Below are 18864 nucleotides of genomic sequence, written 5' to 3' on the forward strand. Positions count from 1 at the left end.
GTGGTATTTATTTATTTATTTAAAGCATTTATTCACCTTTGAGAGACAGAGACAGACAGAGCGCAAGCAAGGGAGGGGCAAAGAGAGAGGGAGACAGAGAATTTGAAGCAGGCTCCAGGTTCCGAGCTGTCAGCACAGAGCTCGACGCGAGGCTCGAACCCACAAACTGTAAGATCATGACTTGAGCCGAAGTCGGACGCTTAACCGACTGAGCCACCCAGGCACCCCACTACTGTGGTATTTAGATATCTGTTATTTTGAGTGATCAACCCTCCTTCCCACTTTTTGGAAACACCCCCTTCCTTTTTTTCCAAGAAGCGCTTTTGTCCACTTCAACCATGTGGTTTGAATGGAAGTTGTGATCTTTTTCAAATTTTGTTTCCCTTGTCAAAAGTGGTCACTGGACTCAACTCGGGCCCATCAGAGCCCTTCTCTGGGAATTTTGAACTTAGGACCTGAGAGGGTAAGTCCCAAATTCTTGTTTGGCATGATGGAGAAGCTTGGCAATACTTCTAAACTGAGAACAACTAAAGTTTTGGCTAAAATAGAAACAGCTATTTGAAACAATGAGATACAGCTTTGGATTGGCTGAAATCCAAAACACTAACAACGCTAAATGCTAGTAAGGTGTGGAGCAGCAGGAACTCTCATTCACTGCTATTGGGGTGGCAAAATAATACAAATACTTTGGAAGAGTGTGGCAGTCTTTTACACAACTAAACATACGCTTACCATATGATCTAGCATTCCCTTTTCTTGGTATTTACCCAAATGAGTTGAAAACTTACGTTTACATAAAAACCTGCACACAAATGTTTAATGTAGCCTTATTCATAGTTGCTAAAACTTGGAAGTGATCAAGATGTCTTTCCCTGCGTGAATGGATAAATAAATTGTGGTATATCCAAACAATGGAATACTATTCAGTGGTAAAAACTAATGAGCTATTAAGCCATGAAAGGACATAGAGGATCCTCAAATGCATATTGCTAAGTGAAAGGAGCCAATCTGAAAAGGCGAACATACTGTATGATTCCAACTATATGGCATTCTGAAAAAGGCAAATTTATAGTCAGTCCTTGCAAGGGGTTTGGGGGGAAGGAGGGAGAGGCGAAAAGGTAGAGTACAAGGGATTTTTAGGGCAGTGAAACTCTTCTGTATGATGCTGTAATGATGAATGTATTATATACATGTAATGGTAGATACATTATACATTTGGCAAAACTCACAGAGTGTACAATACAAAGTAAATCCTAATTTAAACAATGGATTTTAGTTAATAATAATAATGTATCAATATCGGCTCATCCAATTTGAACCAATTTATCAATTGTGATAAACGTTCCACGCTAATGTCAGATGTCCGTAACAGGAGAAACTGGATGTGTGTTTGCACAGGGTGGGTGGTGGCAGGAGAGGGTGTATGTGGGAACTCTGCATACTTCCTGCTCAATTTTTCTGTAAACCTGAACCTGCTTTAAAAAAAATAAAGTTTGTTGGAGCACCTGGGTGGCTCAGCTGGTTGAGTGTCCAACTTTGGCTCAGGTCGTGATCTCACAGTTTGTGAGTTCAAGCCCCACATCAGGCTCAGTGCTGTTAGCCTGTCAGCACAGAGCCCTCTTAGGATCCTCTGTCCCCCTCTCTCTGCATCTCCCCTGCTCACACTGTGGCCCCAATTAAATAAATATTAGAAAAAAAACTTTGTTAATTAAAACTGAAACAAACAAAACAGCTGTTTGAAGGAGAAGAACCAGTGAAGCAAGGACCTAGGGAGCTAAGGTTCTGAAAAGAAATTAATAATGGACTGGGGCAAATGCTCAATTCTCACTGCTTTTCCCCTTCACACTGCCAGTGCTTAATGATATGCCCAGAAACTTAGCAGAAAGACGTGGCCAAGAACTTTCATCAGTCTCTTGGGGCTAGAGAGCCAAACTTTGGAATTCATGGCTACCAAGCTATCCAGGACTGGAAGGGACAAGACCCTAGAGAAAAGGGAACTGCTGGAAAGTGAGCCCAAACTTCTCTACCATAGTTTCCCTCAAGGTGTTTTCTGATTTCAACGTCGTCCTTGAAGCTGATAACCCAAATAGGGAATGGATATGAAGAGACTTAAATTGAACCTTTGATGTTTCATGGTGCCACAGAGAAACAACAATTGGAGTTCAGTGTCTGCCATGGAGGAGGAGTTTTGACGAACACCCTGGGTTATCGTTTGAGACCCCCAAGGGACTGTTCAAACCAAAAGTAGATCAGATTTTACAAGAACTGAAACCTGGCCTCTAACTCAATCCCTAATTGGATCCAAATGAATTTGCCCCTATTTAACTACCTGTCAGAATAAAATTAAATGGTCTTTTTAGGAAAATAATAGAATCTAGAGCCTCCATATATTTTTCATACACAGTGTGAAATAATCAATAAAAAATTAATAGGCATGTCAGGGTCAACCAAGGGATAATAAAAAGGTAATAGACCCAGGTCCATATGTGATCTGGATACTAGAATGATCAAACATGGACTTCGAAATATTTGTGAATAGTGCAATTAAGAAAACAGGTGATAAAATGCAAAATGTCGAAGACCTGACATCTACAAAAGGAACTATAAAGACTATCTTTAAATAACTAAAATTAAAACTCAATAGACAATTTGCCAGGAAATTGGGCAAGTTAAACAAAATCCTATGAGCCAATTAGAAAAGTGGAAGATAGTTCAAACAGAAAATATCTAGATTAAAGCATGAAGAGGAAAAAGAAAAACACATGGACAATAGAGAAAACACATGGACACGTTTCCTGAAGAGATGTTGGGAAAAGGTCTGACATACATGTAATTGGCATCCCAGAAAATAAGAAGAAGGAAAACAGGGCCAATACGTAGTAAAAGGAAATCAATAGAGAAAATCAACAAAACCAAAAGCTGCTTCTTGAAAAGATTAATAAAATTAATAAGCTTCTGACCAGGCTACCTGAAAAGAAAATGAAGGACACAAATTACTAATATCAGAAATAAAAAAGGAGACATCATTACAATTCCATATACCCTAAAAGTATAATAAGACATACTATGAACAGCTCTATGCCCGCAAATTTAATCATGTAGATAAAATGGACCAATTCCTTGAAAGACACACTCTACCAAAATTCACACGAGAAGAAATAGTCTAAGTGATCTATATCTCTTAAAGACAGAATCAATAATAACCTTTTTTTTTAAATTTAAATTCAAGTTAGTTAACATATACTGTAGTATTGATTTCAGGAGCAGAATTCAGTGATTCATCACTTACATATTACACCCAGGGCTCATCCCAACAAGTGCCTTCCTTAATGCCCATTGCCCATGTAGCCCATTCCTTTCAAAACAGAAAGCACCAGGCCCAGATGGATTCAATGGTGGTTTCTACCAACAGTAAAGGAAGAAATTATACCAATTAACTGCAATCTTTTCCAGAAGATAGGAACAGAGAGAATACTTCCTAACTTATTCTGCGAGTCCAACATTGCCCTAATACCAAAATCAGACAAAGAGTTTCCAAAAGAAGAAAACTACAGATGAATATCTTTCATGAACATAGATGTAAAAATCCTCAACAAATTATTAGCAGATTGAATCCAATAATGTATAAAAATAATTATACACACAACCAATTATACACACAACCATTTATCCCAGGTATGCAAAACTGGTTCAACATTTGGAAATCAACAGGCTAAAGAGGAAAAATTGCATGTTCATTTCAATAGGTGCAGAAAAAGCATTTGACAAAATCCATCATTCATTTATGATAAAAACTTTTAGAGGGGAGGGAACTTCTTAACTTCATAAAGAACATCATCACAAAAACCTACAGGTAATATCATACCTAATGTTAGAAAACTGCCCACTAAGACCAACAACAAGGCAAGGATGTCTTATTACTGTGTTTTCAACATCATACTATAAGTCCTATAAAATGCAATAAGGCATGAAAGGCAATAAAAGGTATACAGATTGGGAAGGAAGAAATAAAACTATATTTATTTATAGATGACTTGATAGTCTCCGTAGAAAACCTGAGAGAATCAGCAACAAAACTCCTAGATCTAATAAACAGTTCTAGCAAAGTTGCAGGATACAAGGTTAGTATACAAACCTTAATTGTTTTCCTATACACCACCAACTAACAAGTAGAATTTGAAATTAAAAACACAATACCAGGGTGCCTGGGTGGCTCAGTTGATTTAGCATCCACCTCTTGGTTTTGGCTCAGGTCATGATCTCACGGTTCATGAGATCGAGCCCCTCATCAGGCTCTGTGCTGACAGCATGAAGCCTACTCGAGATTCTCTCTCTCTGCCCCTTCCCCACTTGTGCTCTCTCTCTCCCTTTCTTTCTCTCTCTCTCTCAAAATAAACATTTTTAAAGAAACCCACAATATCATTTAGAGTATCACCAAAAAAGGAAATGCTTAGGTATAAACTAACAAAATATATGGAATGTATGAGAAAAATAAAAATATAATGAATGAAATCAAAGGAGATCTAAATAAATGGAGAGATATTCCATGTTTATGGATACAAAGACTCAATATTATAAATGTCTCAGTTTTTCCCAAGATGCCAGATTTTCTATTGATCTATAGATTCAATGCAATCTCAATCAAAATCCTAGCAAGTTATTTTCTGGATATCAATGAACTAACTCTTAAGTTTGTGTGGAGAGGCAAAAGATCCAGAATAGCCAATACAATATTGAAAAAGAAGAACCAAGTTGGAAGACTGACACTATATGACTTCAAGACTTACTATAAATCTACAGTAATCTAAACAGTGTTTTACTGGAGAAAGAATAGGCAAATAGACCAATAAAACAAAATAGAGAGCCCAGAAGTAAGCCTAAATAAATATAGTCAACTGATCTTTGATAATGGTGCTGGAACAACTGGATGTCCATATGCAAAATAATTAATCTAGATGAAGACCTTACACACTTCCCAAAGATGAACTCAAAATGGATCACAGACGTAAATGTAAAACGCGAAACTATAAAATCTCTGGAAGTTAGCATAGGAGAAAATCTAGATGACCTTGGGTTTGGTGGTAATGTTTTAAATACAACACCAAAGGCATGAACCATGGAAGAAATAATTGATAAGCTGGATATCAGCAAAACTAAAAAATTCTGCTTTGCAGAAGATACTGTCAAGAGAATGAAAAGATAGGCCACAGACTGGGAGAAAATATTTGCAAAAGACATATTTGATAAGGAACTGTTATCCAATATATACAGGAATTCTCAAAACTCAACAGTAAGAAAACAACAGTAAGAAATATAAACAATAAGAATAACAATAGAGTAAGAATGACAATAGAATAAGAATAACAACAGTAAGAAATAAGAAAAGAAAACTCAACAATTAGAAAGCAAAGAAAAAAAACTGAACAATAGGAAAACTCTCATTCATTCCTCCCGGGAATGCACAATGGTACAGACACTTTGGAAGTTAGTTTGGCAGTTTCTTACCAAACTAAACGTACTCTTATCATATGATCCAGGAATTGCACTTGTTGGTTTTTACCTAAAGGAGTTGAAAACTTATGCCCACAAAGAAGCGTGTAGAGCAGCCACATTCATAATTGCTAAAATGCGGAGGCAACCATGATGTCCTTTAGTAGGTGAATGGATAAACTGTGGTACACCCAGACAGTGGAATCTTACACAGTGCCAAAAAAAAAAAAAAAAAAAAAGATGATCTATCTAGCCATGAAAAGACATGGAAGACACATAAATGCATTTCATGATGTGAAAGGACCAATCTAAGTGGTCAACTTATTGATTCCAACTATATGACATTCTGGAAAGGCAAAATCACGGAGACAGTAAAAAGATCAGTGGTTGCCAAGCATTAGGGGAGAGGGAGGGATAAATAGGTGTAGCACAGAGAATTTTTAGGGCAGTGAAACTATTCTGTATGATAGTTTGATGGTAGATACATGTCATTACACATTTGTCCAAATCCATAGAATATACAACACCAGGATTAAACTCTAAACTGTCAACTCTGGATGACAATGCTAAGTTTGGATTTAAGACTATTATTTCATTATTTGTTTCTTGTTTTCTTTGTTTTTGTTGTTGTTGTTCCTCTTTTTTTCTTTCCTGCCTTTTTTGGGGTTATTTGAAGTTTTTAGTGTTCCATTTAAATTTCCTTATTGCAGTTTTGACCTTATCGTTGTATATTTTTGGTAACGCTGGGGATTAAAATAGACATAGCTAACTTCACTGTTTAGTGGGGATCAATACTTTACCACTTAGAGCATAGAAACGTTACCACCATAGTGGTCCCTTTATCCTCCCTTCTTTATGTTGCATTTATCTTGTATATTACATCTGTACATATGGAAAACCTCATAAAGATGTCATATTTTTGTTTTCAGCTGTCAAACATATTTTTCAGAACTCAATAGGAGAATAATAGTCTATAGACTATTACAGTAATAGTCTATAGTCTATAGACTAATAGAGTTATATTAAAGGGTTTCCTTGAGCACAATCTTGTCTTATTCACAACCACTCTGCAAGGGAGGAATTATTATTCCCACATCCAAGATAAAGAAATGGAGGCGGGGAGTGAATCCAAATGTCCAAGATCCTCACAGTCAGAACTTTAGAGACCTTGAAGTCTAGGACTTTGCCTTCCCTGATTCCAGACACCAACCTGGAAAGTATACGTGTGGACTGCATACAAACATCTGTGGCCATGGATCAGGGCTCAACTTTCAGTTCCTGGTACTATACCAGCTATGCGACCTTAGCTGACCTGTGTGTTTATAGTGGCATTGTGAGTATAGTAGCTTCTCCCATGCAGTGCTCACCATGTTACCTGCTCTGAGCTCCCTTCCTGTTGTTATCACATTCACACCTCATACTAACCCCATCATGTTTTGCAAATGAGGGAAATAGTCTGAAAGAGACTGGAAGAGTGCCCACTGCATGGGAAATGCCCAATAAATATTAGTTCCCCTTCACTCCTTACCCCAGGTCAGAGCATAGTGTAGGTCCTGTACCATTTGGGTTTTCAGAATATTGCTCTGGAAGATTTTAAAAGGTGGTCCCTCCTCCTAATGAATATGTCTCCTTTCGTTTTTCTAAAGACTCAAGGATTGCTTGTTATATGGTTATTATTATTATTACTACTATTATTATAGCCAGAATCCCTCCCACTTCTTGAAACCATTTTGTCCCATGCCCTGGTTGTGGCCATGCATGAGAAACAGCAGGTGGTGCCAGATGACAGATGGTGTGGGAGCCCGTTCCCCGGTGGGAGGGGGCGCGAGTGAGGGAGCAGGCAGGCAGCTGCCAGGAGCTCTTCCCCTCTCGCTCGCGCCTCGCTCTCAGAAACTCCCAATCCAGACACAGGCAAGGCGCTGTCCTTTCAGCACCACGAGCTCGGGCTGAGGAGGGAGGACTCCTGGCCGTCCTCCTCCTCTTCAAATTGGCTTGAATCTGCTCTGACCCCCCAAGAGTGCATCACAGTAAGTAGGCATTTGTTTTTGCTATAACCACTGCTCAATATCCTCCGACCCTTTACCATCCCTTTCACCTCCACAACAACCCTATTTTGTCTAATAATGTTCCATCATCAGGATTGACAAGAGAAATTCAGTTGTCTGGGCTTCTAGGGTTGGGGTGGGAGTACCGTTTGACTTCCAAAGGAGCTTGAGAGAAATATATGCGATTTGTTTATTTAGTTGGCAATCTTGCAATGTGGGGGTTGCTAACTTTCCATGGAAGCAAAAAAAAAAAAAAAAAAAAAAATGGCCCTTCGCTATTGAGGAAATGGAGGCATTCCATGGCTGAATAAGAGATCAGGTTCAAGCCAGTCCTTTTTTGTTTTAGGAAATTGTACCTCCTGTACAACCTACATATCATGTGAAAGGGTGCAGTATACATAGAGACATTGAATGTACTTATTGTATTTTAGGGAGATTGCTGAAGCAAAGCCAACATAATAAAATAGCAAGGTGGTAAGGTGTGGTGGTAAGGTGAAATTTATCATACTGCAGAGTGACCCAGAATAATGGGATTTAATTTTGCAGTACAAATAAGCTTTTCACTGAGATTATATGACTGTATTAGCTCTAGTGTCTTGGATTTTTTTTTTAAAGCTTGTATATTGTTTGTGTAAGTCTGGGATTTTCCTTGAGTTTCCCGAATTTTAAGGCTGTTGAACCCCATGGGTGGGTGGCATATTTTGATGATTAAAGAAGTTTTACTGGATAATGAGAATCATGTCAGGAAATCTAGCAAAAGATAGATAGATGACTGATCTCTATATTGAAAGCCGAGTGGAGCTGTTGAGGACAGCGCTTTTTCTCTGTCGTCAGCCCTCTTTTTCCCTGCCTCACCTCCTACTGTAACTAGAACCCCACTGCTTGCCTTAGGTCTGGGAAGAAAGGTGTAAGGATGGTGAAGCTGAACAGTAACCCCAGTGAGAAGGGAACCAAGCCGCCTTCGGTTGAGGATGGCTTCCAGACCGTCCCTCTCATCACTCCCTTGGAGGTTAACCACTTACAGCTGCCTGCTCCGGAAAAGGTAAAGCAGATACTCCTCTCTCCATCAGTCCCTCATGCTTCCCCCACCTCAGGAAATAAAGCAGCAAAAAAATCCCACCTCTCCAAACCTTTCATTCCCTCAGCCAAATATGTCCCCTTTCTTGTAAAAGGTAGTTATTCCTTTCAGAGACATGACATTTCTCATGTTATTTCAGGTTTATGGTAAGTGTTTACTCATTTTTTGTTCACATATACATACATGGGCAAGAAAATTAATCTTTCTTTTTTAAAGTTTTATCGTAGCAGATGAGTGCTAATAAGCTTGTAGATGGTGACAGAGAAAATTGTCTTGATTATTTGGGGGAGGTGTTTCAAAAATTCACTGGTATAGATTTGAGGACAGAGAATTGGATGCAGTCCAACAAGCATTTAGTTTGCACCTGCTGAGGCCCTATCCCTGCGCTACAAGTTGGTTACGAAAAGACAAATTACAAAATCCCCATCTAGTAAAATACTTAATATAATGCATCAGGGTAAATGCTATACCTGAGAATTTCACAGGTTGTGAGAGCACAGGGGCGGAAACAATTAAATTCTGTTGGGGAGGAAGGGGGCTGGAAGGACAGATTAGGTAAACTGCAGAGGAGAACATTTGAATTTGGCTTGTAAAGGTGAGTAAAAATCTTCCAGATAGACTACAGGAGGAAAAGACATTTAAGACATAGGCAAAGCATGGAGAGCTTTGGAGAAATAGCATGACTAGAGTAGAGCATCTTTGGGGGAGGCGTGGCTGGAAATGAATGACTGGCTGATGGCACATCTCCTGACATGGGAGTAGTCCATGAAGAATGGAGGTGGGCATTTGTACAAAGGTGGGCACTGATACAAAAGTCATTCCGTGGACAGAGGTGGGAGAAACATTATTGTTTAAGATCCAGTTGAGAGAACTTGGGGTTTTGCAATGTGAGCTTTTGCACACTGTGAGAGTTAGATTTGGAGGTAAATGATATAGTTCCCTGGCTGAAGAGCAAACAATGGATCATTCCATCTGTTTGATTTTCTCATTGGCATCTCCAGGAGGGCATTGTGTGTCTTAACCAATTGGCTCTAGCCAATGAACAGAAGAGGAGCCAAAGCTAGATAGAGGGCCTGGCTGATTGGCTGGGGGTTGAGTCATCTGTTTTGAAAGTGCAGAGGTTGTCAATCTGAGAATGTACATGGGGGTGGCAGAGATAAAGGATCCTTGAGCCATCATGAGAGACTGATAAGGCTTTTAAAAATAAAATGTGAACAGGCGCTTAACACGAAAGAAATGTGAAAGAACAGTATTAGCTAGATATCTGCTACAAGTATAGCAGAGGTTCTCAGTTTTTGACTGCGTATTAGAATCATCTGGGCGGTGGGGGGGGGGGCCTTTGAAAATCCTGATACCTGGGCTACATACCAGAACAATTATATCAGAAGCTCTGGGCGTGAGACCCAGGCATCAGTATTAATGAAATCTCCCCAAGTGACTCCTGTGTGCAGCCAAAGTTGAGCATCACTGTGGTAGGTGCACATCTCCCCATGGGAGTCAGGGATTATGCACACAAATTTATAGGTGAAAAGGCGAAGGCTCAGAGAAATTTGGTTAGTTATGCAACCTTACAGACAGGAGTAAGCAGCAATGCTGGAATCTGAACCCAGATATAATGGAAATTGGAGAGGGAAAAGGAGATATTTTCTTAAGGTTTTGTGAGGCTTCGGGAAGAATCTTTACCCTTCTGCCAACAGCTATAGCCTGGAAGACCTGTATGTCCCTTAAAGGTGTGCAAGGAAAACGGATTGTGGTGGGGTCAACCCTCCCCCAATGCCTATAAACACCTGCAAATCATCCAGAGATACCATGGCCTCTGTCTCCCTTCACTCCAACACCATTCCATCCTCTCACTTTCAGGGGCTTTCTTCTCTGGTTTAGAGAGGAAAAGGCATAATAACCATTGAGTGTCCAATCCAGATGTACCAAAAGGCTGTCCCAAAGCCTGAAAGACAAATACACTGGGGACCTGAATGCATGGAAAGGGAAAGCAATGCATTCTGGAAGATGCAAATCCCTAGAGGGACACATCCTAACGGGGGCTCGTCACAGACATTCATTCATGAGGCACCTCAATTTCCTCCTTTGTGAAGTGAGGAGGATCATCCCTACCTCACAATTGTCAGAACAAAGTTAGATATGGCCTCATATGTACAGTAGCTGGCCTAAAAGTAACTATACAAGAATAATGATAATAATTTTCAAGTGCTTCCTAAATACTAGGTTCTGTTCTAAGCTGTATGTAAACACACACACACACACACACACACACACACACACACACACACTTTTCTTTCACCCTTTCAATACTTCATAGGACCGAATAAGGGAATTGTTACTTTAATCTAATTTTTGAAGATGACAAAATTCAAGCATGGAGTGGTAAGGTAACTTCCCAAAGCACATAGTTAAGGGAGCATCCTGGCAATGTCTAGAGAACCCAGAACCCAAGCAGTGTTGTTCCAGAAGCTTCTGCTTCAGCAGAAACAAGGAGCCAGCTGGCCTGAGAGTCCACCGACTTGGGCTTTGGCTTGAGCTCAGTTGCCAATCTAACAATGTGACTCATGTGACTTTTTTCCCCTCCCTTAGACCTCTGTCTTCTCTTCTCTGAGCAGGAAATTATCGTAGCGGTTTTCCATGCTAGCACTTTGATTTTATAATATTCGCAGGAGTAAACACATTTCCCCCCCGACGTGACAACGGATGCGTTAGAAGTGAAATTGCACTTGGGGTCCTCCACGTGCTGAGCTGGCAGCGGAGATGCTGAAGCCCGGCCCTGCCCCACCTTTTACTATTTTGCCCTGGCTGATGTCTTGCAGCAAGTTTCTTAAGCTCCCTCAGCCTCTTCATTGTAAAGTGGGGATACGGGTATCGGGGCTCAAGTCACAGGACTGTAGGGAAGGTGAAGTGAGTCCTGATGGCAGTTTTTAGTTCTTTGGTTAGGGTCCAGTCAGATGGTGAGTGTTCGAAAATGGGCACATCAGAAGGAAGTATATTTAACCCTCATGTTGAATAATGTTGTTGTTGTTGTTGTTTTTTGAAAATGTGAAATGCAGAGTGTGCTTGGTGTGTGATAGTGACAATCGTCTGTAGGTTTGTTCACTAAATGTGCTTTAGTATGAAGACGGAGCTTCAGGGGGAAACCTTTCGGAGGCTAACTGGAGAAATGAGCTTGTCTGAAGCCCTGTCTCTGGGCTGGGAATGGGCCTCACAAGGCATTCACATCCATTATTTCAGTTAACCTTCCCAATGGCTCTGTTGGGGGGTGGATAGTGCACCCATTTCACTGATGGGGAAACTGAGGTTCAGGTCAATAGAGTGACTTGCCCAAGCCTCAAAGCCAGAGTGGGAGAGCTGGGGTTGGAATCCCAGTGCACCTGAGACCCCGATTTTTCCCTCTGCACTGTGCTGCCCTCAATAACAAGAAGCCTCCCACCCCCAAAAGGCTTCCTCAAACTCTCATCTGTGGCCCTGCTCCTCCTTGTGCTCCCTGGATCAGCAGGTGAGGCCTGGGCACCATCCTCCAGAGAGAACATCCCAGCCTCCAGTGCTCCCTCATCTGCCCAGTACTGGAGGGATTGGTGCCTGCCTCAGGAGGGGAGATGGGCCAGCATCCCACCTCCACACTGCACCTGAGGGAGCCTCCCTGGAGATGGGACCGGGCCCTTCTCCCATGGAAACCCTTTTCAGTCATCTGCACAGTCTACAGTCCTCAAACCCTGGCCTTGGCAAATCCTTCTCTGCCCACTGGCTTCCATTCCCACCACTCCTACTTTGTACTTTGAACACCAGCAGGTCAGACCTACCTAGAGCAGTGGAGGGTGATTTTCCCCTCAGTGGGACATTTGGCAATGTCTGGAGACATTTTTGGTTGTGAAAACTGTAGGTGGGGGGTCACTATTGGCATCTAGTGGGTGGAGGCCAAGACTGCTGCTAAGTATCCTACAGTGCATACGATGCACCCCCCAAATGTCAACAGTGGCAGGGTTGAGAAACACTACCCTCGAGTTTTCCACACTCTCCAGAGTGGTTCCTGCTTCCTCCTCCTTGCACAGGCCATTCTTTCTGCCCAGAATGCCCTTCTCACCCCTTTGCCTAATAAGCCAGAACTCATCTTCCTAAACCCAGCTCAGATGGCAGCTCTTCTGGGCACCTTGCCTAGCCACCCATACTTATAGCTATGGTTTTACTTATCAACATGGAAGGTATTCGCTCACTCAGTCACTCCCTCGTCCAGCACATCTTCTTGGGCGCCTTCCATGTGCCAGGCACTGTGCTAAGCTACGCATAGCCAGCCATGAAAAGTCAGGCGGGACCATTGCCTTCACGGAGTTTCCAGTCCAATGGGGCAGACTTCAAGCAAGCCATCATACAAACAGCTGTACAGGGACGCAAGCTGCAGGAAGGGCTCTAAGGAAGGAATATGGGGCTGTGATGTGAGAAAGGATAAGGCGCAAGAGACCTGATTGTGATGCAGGCTGGTCAAGGGAGGTCCTCCTGGGGAAGGTCCCTGCTTGACACCTGGGGGATGCGTGGTAAGGGGAGTAGAGGCAGAGGGTCATGCATGTGGACAGGCACTGAGGGAGTTGGAGGAATAGGCAGGAGGCCAGGTTGGCTGGGCATTCTGAGTGAGGGAGAGAGATTTTAGAGATGAGGTGAGGTGGGCCCAAGTTCATGGGGGGCTCAGTGTATTTTCTGAAGCGGTTTAAAGTAGGAGAATAATAGGATCAGGTTTCTATTTGAGGAAGATTCCTCTGGCTGCTGTGGGCCACCCTAAGGACGAGGGACCCATGCTGGGTCTCCTGGTCTCCTCTTCCTTGTCCCTTCTCATGGATCCCTCTTACAAAACCAGAGTAGTTTTCCCAAGACAGAGGTGACTGGGTTTCCTGCACCATGCCTCTCCCATGAGTGGTGGCAGAAGAGAAGTGAGTGGCAGGTAGGAAGTCAGCTAGAAGGCCACTGCCATGTTCATGAGGGAGGTGGTGGTGGCACGCACTAGGGCAGTGGCAATGGGAATGGGGAGGGGGACGGACTTAGGTTGACTTGGTGTCTGGTTGGCACTGAGGGTATTTGCCCACTAGGGCCTGAGGGCCCTGGTTCTGCCTCATCGTGCAGCCTGGCATGCAACGGGCAGTGGGAAATGCTGGCTGAGTAAGGTTCCCTGTCCCTTGCATAGCCTAAAGCTGGTCTTTAGTTTCTCCACTTGACAGATGTAGGAATAGACTTGAATCCAAGCAGTTGGGTGGCTTCTGCAGCCCATGAGCACAAGCTTTCTAGAGGCTGGAACATCCGTCTGCAGATACCATATTGTAGGACATGCCTTTAGGGCCCTGCTGCCTTTGGTGTATCTAAGTGACCACAGTAAGTCGGATGTCCCCACAACCCATCTGTGAGGTTGCAAGCATTATGGCCATTTTACAGATGCAAAAACAGACTCAGAGAGGTAAAATGCTGTCCTAGGACACCCAAAGGATCAATGCGCCAAGACCTGCACACAGGTGTGCTAAGAGATGCCAACGAATGGGCGGCAGGTCTGCAGAAAGCGAGCCACAAATGAACACAACTCCACCTTGGCAAAGCCCCAGATGAATCATGTATTTGGCAAGCTAGCAACCAGGCTGTGGGCAAACGTTCCTTTCCTTTCTACTGATTTAGTAATCAGTAGTCTTTATATGTCCTGGACGAGGCTGGCTTACCTGCTTGTGGGAGGAAAGGAATGCAGACTTTTGGAGATCCAGTATTGATGTTTGGTACACTTTGTATTTTGCGTGGTAAACCACAGGTGCTTTGTAGCCCCAGAGGCCTGGGTTTGGGTCTCAGCTAAGCTATTTACTTACTGTGTGGCTTTAGGCAAGTTGCTTAGCATCTCTGGGCTCTGTGTGTGTGTGTGTGTGTGTGTGTGTGTGTGTGTGTGTCCTATAGAAAAATGAGCATAATTCCTACCTAACAGGGCTATTGTGGGGAAAAAGCATGAAAATGGTCTAATGGCACACAGATAGCTTCCTACCTTTCACTGGACATCCTGACTGTGTTTCCTGAAGTTCACATTTTTGGACGATGACTATAAAAATAAAAGATGCTGAGAAGGATGGGGTTTTCAAGGTGAGAGTACAGGGGGGCCCAACAGGGTGGACCTGGACGAATGTGGCCAAAGAAAATGCCTCCCCTGTCACTGAGTCCTGTGTGCTTTCTTGGGCTCTCTTGTGGCTTTACCAGAGGGTTCTTCTTCTCTTTGCAACACAGGATCACGGAACCATCAGCCTTTCCTTAGAGAGCAGCAGAAGTGCACATCTCTGCAGATTTGAGGTTCACAGAGCCCCCTTATTCTATTCTTCAGACACTCTCAAGAAACAGTTTATAAATCGCCCCGAACTGGGGCAAAGGCTCTGACCAGGCAATTCCATCAAATAGATATAAAGTGACCACTAAGCATATTTAAAATTACAATTTAAAAATATAATTTTGGGGGCGCCTGGGTGGCTCCGTCGGTTAAGCGGCCGACTTCGGCTCAGGTCATGATCTCACAGTCCGTGGGTTCGAGCCCTGCGTCGGACTCTGTGCTGACGGCTCGGAGCCTGGAGCCTGCTTGGGATTCTCTGTCTCCCTGGCTCTCTGCCCCTCCCCCACTCGTGCCCTGTCTCTCAAAAATAAACATTAAAAAACGAAAAAAATAGAATTTTAAGCAAAATATAACTTTTTACCTATTAGATTGGCAAAAAAGAAAAAAATCCCCAAATGACAACGTTTGGTAACGTCTGGTGCTCTTAGCACGGGGCTAAGCAGAGCTTCTCGGTACACTCTTGTTGGTTACATAATGTGGTGCAGTGTTCTGCAGAGGGTGTTTGACATCGCTTATAAAATTTAAACTATAGATACCACTTGATTGGTATGCTTCTTACCAGAAGGTAGTGACCTTAGGGGTATATTTTTTTCAAGTACGCCAAGGCTTATGTATTAAAAAAAAGGCCTGTGAACAACTGGAATGTTCCACGTGCTTGGACGGGTGGGATGAACTTGTGTGCACGGCTGTGGAAGGCTAAGTGGCTGTTGTGAGAACGAAGCATCCTTGCTTGTGTGATGTGGAAGGAGTGACAGACATCGCTCCGTTAAAACAGCTTTAAGGAGCACGGTATGGAGTCATCCTATTTGTGGAAACACATCTGTGTGTATGTTTTGCCCTTAATTTCACAAAACAGGTTTGGAGAGACTCACAAGACACCATTCAATGTTGAGGGAGTAGGGATAGGGGTTGGAAGGTGGCCCGTTTGAAGGCTTTCATTCTCTATTTTTCATACTTTTTTTTTTTTTTTTTTTTTTTTTACCATGAGCATGTACCAGATTTTCCGCTTCTAAAAAGTCACCCCCATTCTCCCAGATGGTGAGACAGTCTTGGAGCATGGAAGTGACTCGCACACTCACACAAGGAGCAAACCGGTGTCCCAGCATGTGGCGGAAGGCATTATAGCAGTGTGCTTTGAATCTGAACCCTAAGTCTGTCACCTACTTGCTGTGCGACCCTGGGCAAGTTTATTAGCCACTCCGTACCTCTGTTTCCTCGCTGTTAAAAATGAGGACAATCATCTCTTCCCGTGAGAACTGTTTTAAGGGCGAAATGAGCCAATGTGAGTCGAACGTTCACCCGGCTGTCCAGCGCGGAGTAAATGCGAATGCAAGGCTATTGTTCTTGTTGCTGTTGCTATTCTTATCGTTCTCAGCAGCTGAGTCCCAGAATCAAGATCATCGTGGAGAGCACAGGGCTGGCCTCAGACCACAAGCAGTGCTGAGCGGTGAAGTGGGCTGGGCCTCTGGACCACAGAGGACAGGCTCAGAGGCAGACCTGCGGACCTCTACTCTAAGGATTCTGGCCCAGGCAGCTAGTTTCTGCTCATAACAGGAGCTGGAAGCCTCCCCTTTCCCCGCAGAGGACTGGGTGGAGGGTCCGTCATCTGGCCACGTGCTATGCACTGCCACGGAGTTGGACACGCGTAGTCTTATTGGACTACAGCTGGTGCGTCTGAGGCCAAAGTGGCCCAGCCTCCATTCTGCCTCTGAGCAAGGAAAGGAGACCTGATCCTGTGGAAAGAGCCCTAGACTGGGAGTGACGAGACCCATACTAGAGTCCTGCTTCTGACCCAATCTTTCTGTGTCAGAAGGGGCAGCAAATCCCTTTCCCCCCTCTGGGCTCCCATCTCGGACCCTGTGAGAGAGGGGGTTGGACAATACTACCGCTAATGTCCTCTGAGCACTAACATTTTACTCTGTTCTGAGCCCTCGCCAAGCTTTGAGGGCCCAGAGAAAGAGACTCAAACCCCAAAAGACGGAGTATGGGTTAAGAGGTGAGCGGGGGAGCTGGGAAAAGGTTCCCAGCGAAGTACTCAGGCCCCATCTGATCAATTTCCCCTTGTCTCTTTAGAGCTAGGACTCATTCATTCAACAGTAATTCATGGAGCTCCTAATGTGTGTCAGGTGCCATGAAAACAGAATCGGAAGGTGATAATTCTTGAATGGTGGCGTTCTTAGCGGGTGGTACTTGGAGCTGAGCCAAAAGCTTACATTCAAGGTCTGGCCCTGCTTTTTAGTAGCCGTGTGTGAGGCGGTGAGGTCATTTCTGCTCTCCAGGACTCGGGTCCCTCATCGGTAGAATGGGGATAATCACTCCTACTTCAGACTCACTGAGAGGGTTTCCTGAGAAACAGGCTATGAAGCTTTTGGCGCAGTGGCAGAGGGTACCCACTTTAAGTCAACAATAGGAAAGAGTATGGGGATCTTGAGTTTGAACCACCAGTTCAGCCACTTACCAGTCATTTGGTCATAGGCAAGTGGCTGACGTCTCTGAGGCTAAATTCTCTCATCTGAAAATACATGGGAACACTAATGATTTTAAAGGGGTTGCATGAAGATTGGGGAGAACGTTGTAAGGAGAGTTAGGAGAATTAACCAACAACACATCACTAGGGCCCCTAGCAATAGTGCCCGGCGCACGGTAGGTGCGCAGCAGATTCATTGTCCTGCTCTGAACTTCTCTCTTAGCTGCAGAGACGAGCTTCAGGGTGCAGCTTCGATCTATTTTCAGCCCGTGCAAGTCCAGCTCATAAAAATACAATCTTGCTCCTTGTCAACACTTCTGCACTTTTATTTATTGTTCTTGCCAATCCTGGGGCCTCTCCATGTGGGAACCTCTTCATTATTGATAATCCCAGGAAGTAGTATTTTAAATTTTTATGATCTGTACTTTGTGCCATCTGAACCACCATGTATTATCTGGCCTTGCCAGTGAAGGGGGAATATATCCAGACGAGGGGTCCTTTCGGGATGAATAATTTATCCCGTTTTCACAATGCCAATTATGTTAAATTATGTTCTTCATATCAGCCGCTGACAGGACAATGGGGACTGATGTAAAATATGAAAAGAAAACAAACTTGTATTGGTGCCCAAATCCACAATGGTATTTGAAAATCTGGAGGTTCATTTTTTCCCAAATATTTGTAAAACCCTACTTTAAATAATAAGAGAGAATGTGTCCTCTTCTCTCTCCATTTCCCCACCCTCCCCTCCCCATTTCTGCTATTAATCAAGGAGCTCAGGGCTCCAGGTTTTTTTTTTTTTACCTTTTTTTTTTTTTTTTCAACTGCAGAGAATAGAGCATTTCTTTGCAAATTTATTTTCTCTTCTCTCTTTCTTTGCTTATGTAAGCTGATTCCTCCAAGGTACAATTAATGATTGGCTCACATTTCTTATGCTTTCCCCTTCATAGTACTAAAAAAAAAAAGGCGACTGTTGCCATATCTTCTTTTATAGAAGGGAAGTGTTTCTGGCTTCCCTCCACGGGAACAGAACATCAAATTTCATGACACGCCCAATAGCCAGTTGATTCCAATAACTCTGTAGGGTTGTATTTCTCTTGTTCTCCACATCTTTTTAGTGTATCTCACTGTGGCCAGAGGCTTCTCCATTATTTGTATGATACATCTGGAAAGCCACTCTCTGGTTTATAATCCTTCCTTGGCTTTTCACTGCTTTCAAGTTAATCTTCAAGATGCTTGGTGGCATTCAGAGCTCTGTTTCCCTCTCACTTCACCTGCTCTATGTTCTGGCCACTCAAAACCGCTCATTGTGGCTGCTCCGTGTGCCAGCCTCCTGAGTGTTTTCTGAATGTATAGTGGTATCTTCTTTTCCCTCGATCTAGAAAACTCTTTTCCCTAAGTTTGGGGAGGCAAGCATGGAAACAAGAAGCTGGCCAGAGAAACC

The 18864-nt window shown here is 43.2% G+C and overlaps 1 protein-coding gene across 1 annotated transcript in view; it reads left to right on the forward strand.

The window, feature by feature from the left end:
• The first annotated feature begins 7352 nt into the window (after positions 1–7352).
• NSG2 (neuronal vesicle trafficking associated 2) overlaps positions 7353–18864 on the forward strand; it is a 54784-nt gene continuing 43272 nt past the window's right edge. Inside the window, exons 1-2 of the mRNA XM_025924695.2 lie at positions 7353–7517; positions 8427–8577. Coding sequence (XP_025780480.1) covers positions 8449–8577 — 129 coding nt within the window. The 5' untranslated portion in view covers positions 7353–7517; positions 8427–8448. The remainder of the gene's footprint in view (positions 7518–8426; positions 8578–18864) is intronic.

The sequence above is a fragment of the Puma concolor genome, chromosome A1 (assembly GCF_028749965.1).
Source record: "Puma concolor isolate L17-30 chromosome A1, mPumCon1.1.hap2, whole genome shotgun sequence".
NCBI lineage: Eukaryota > Metazoa > Chordata > Mammalia > Carnivora > Felidae > Puma > Puma concolor.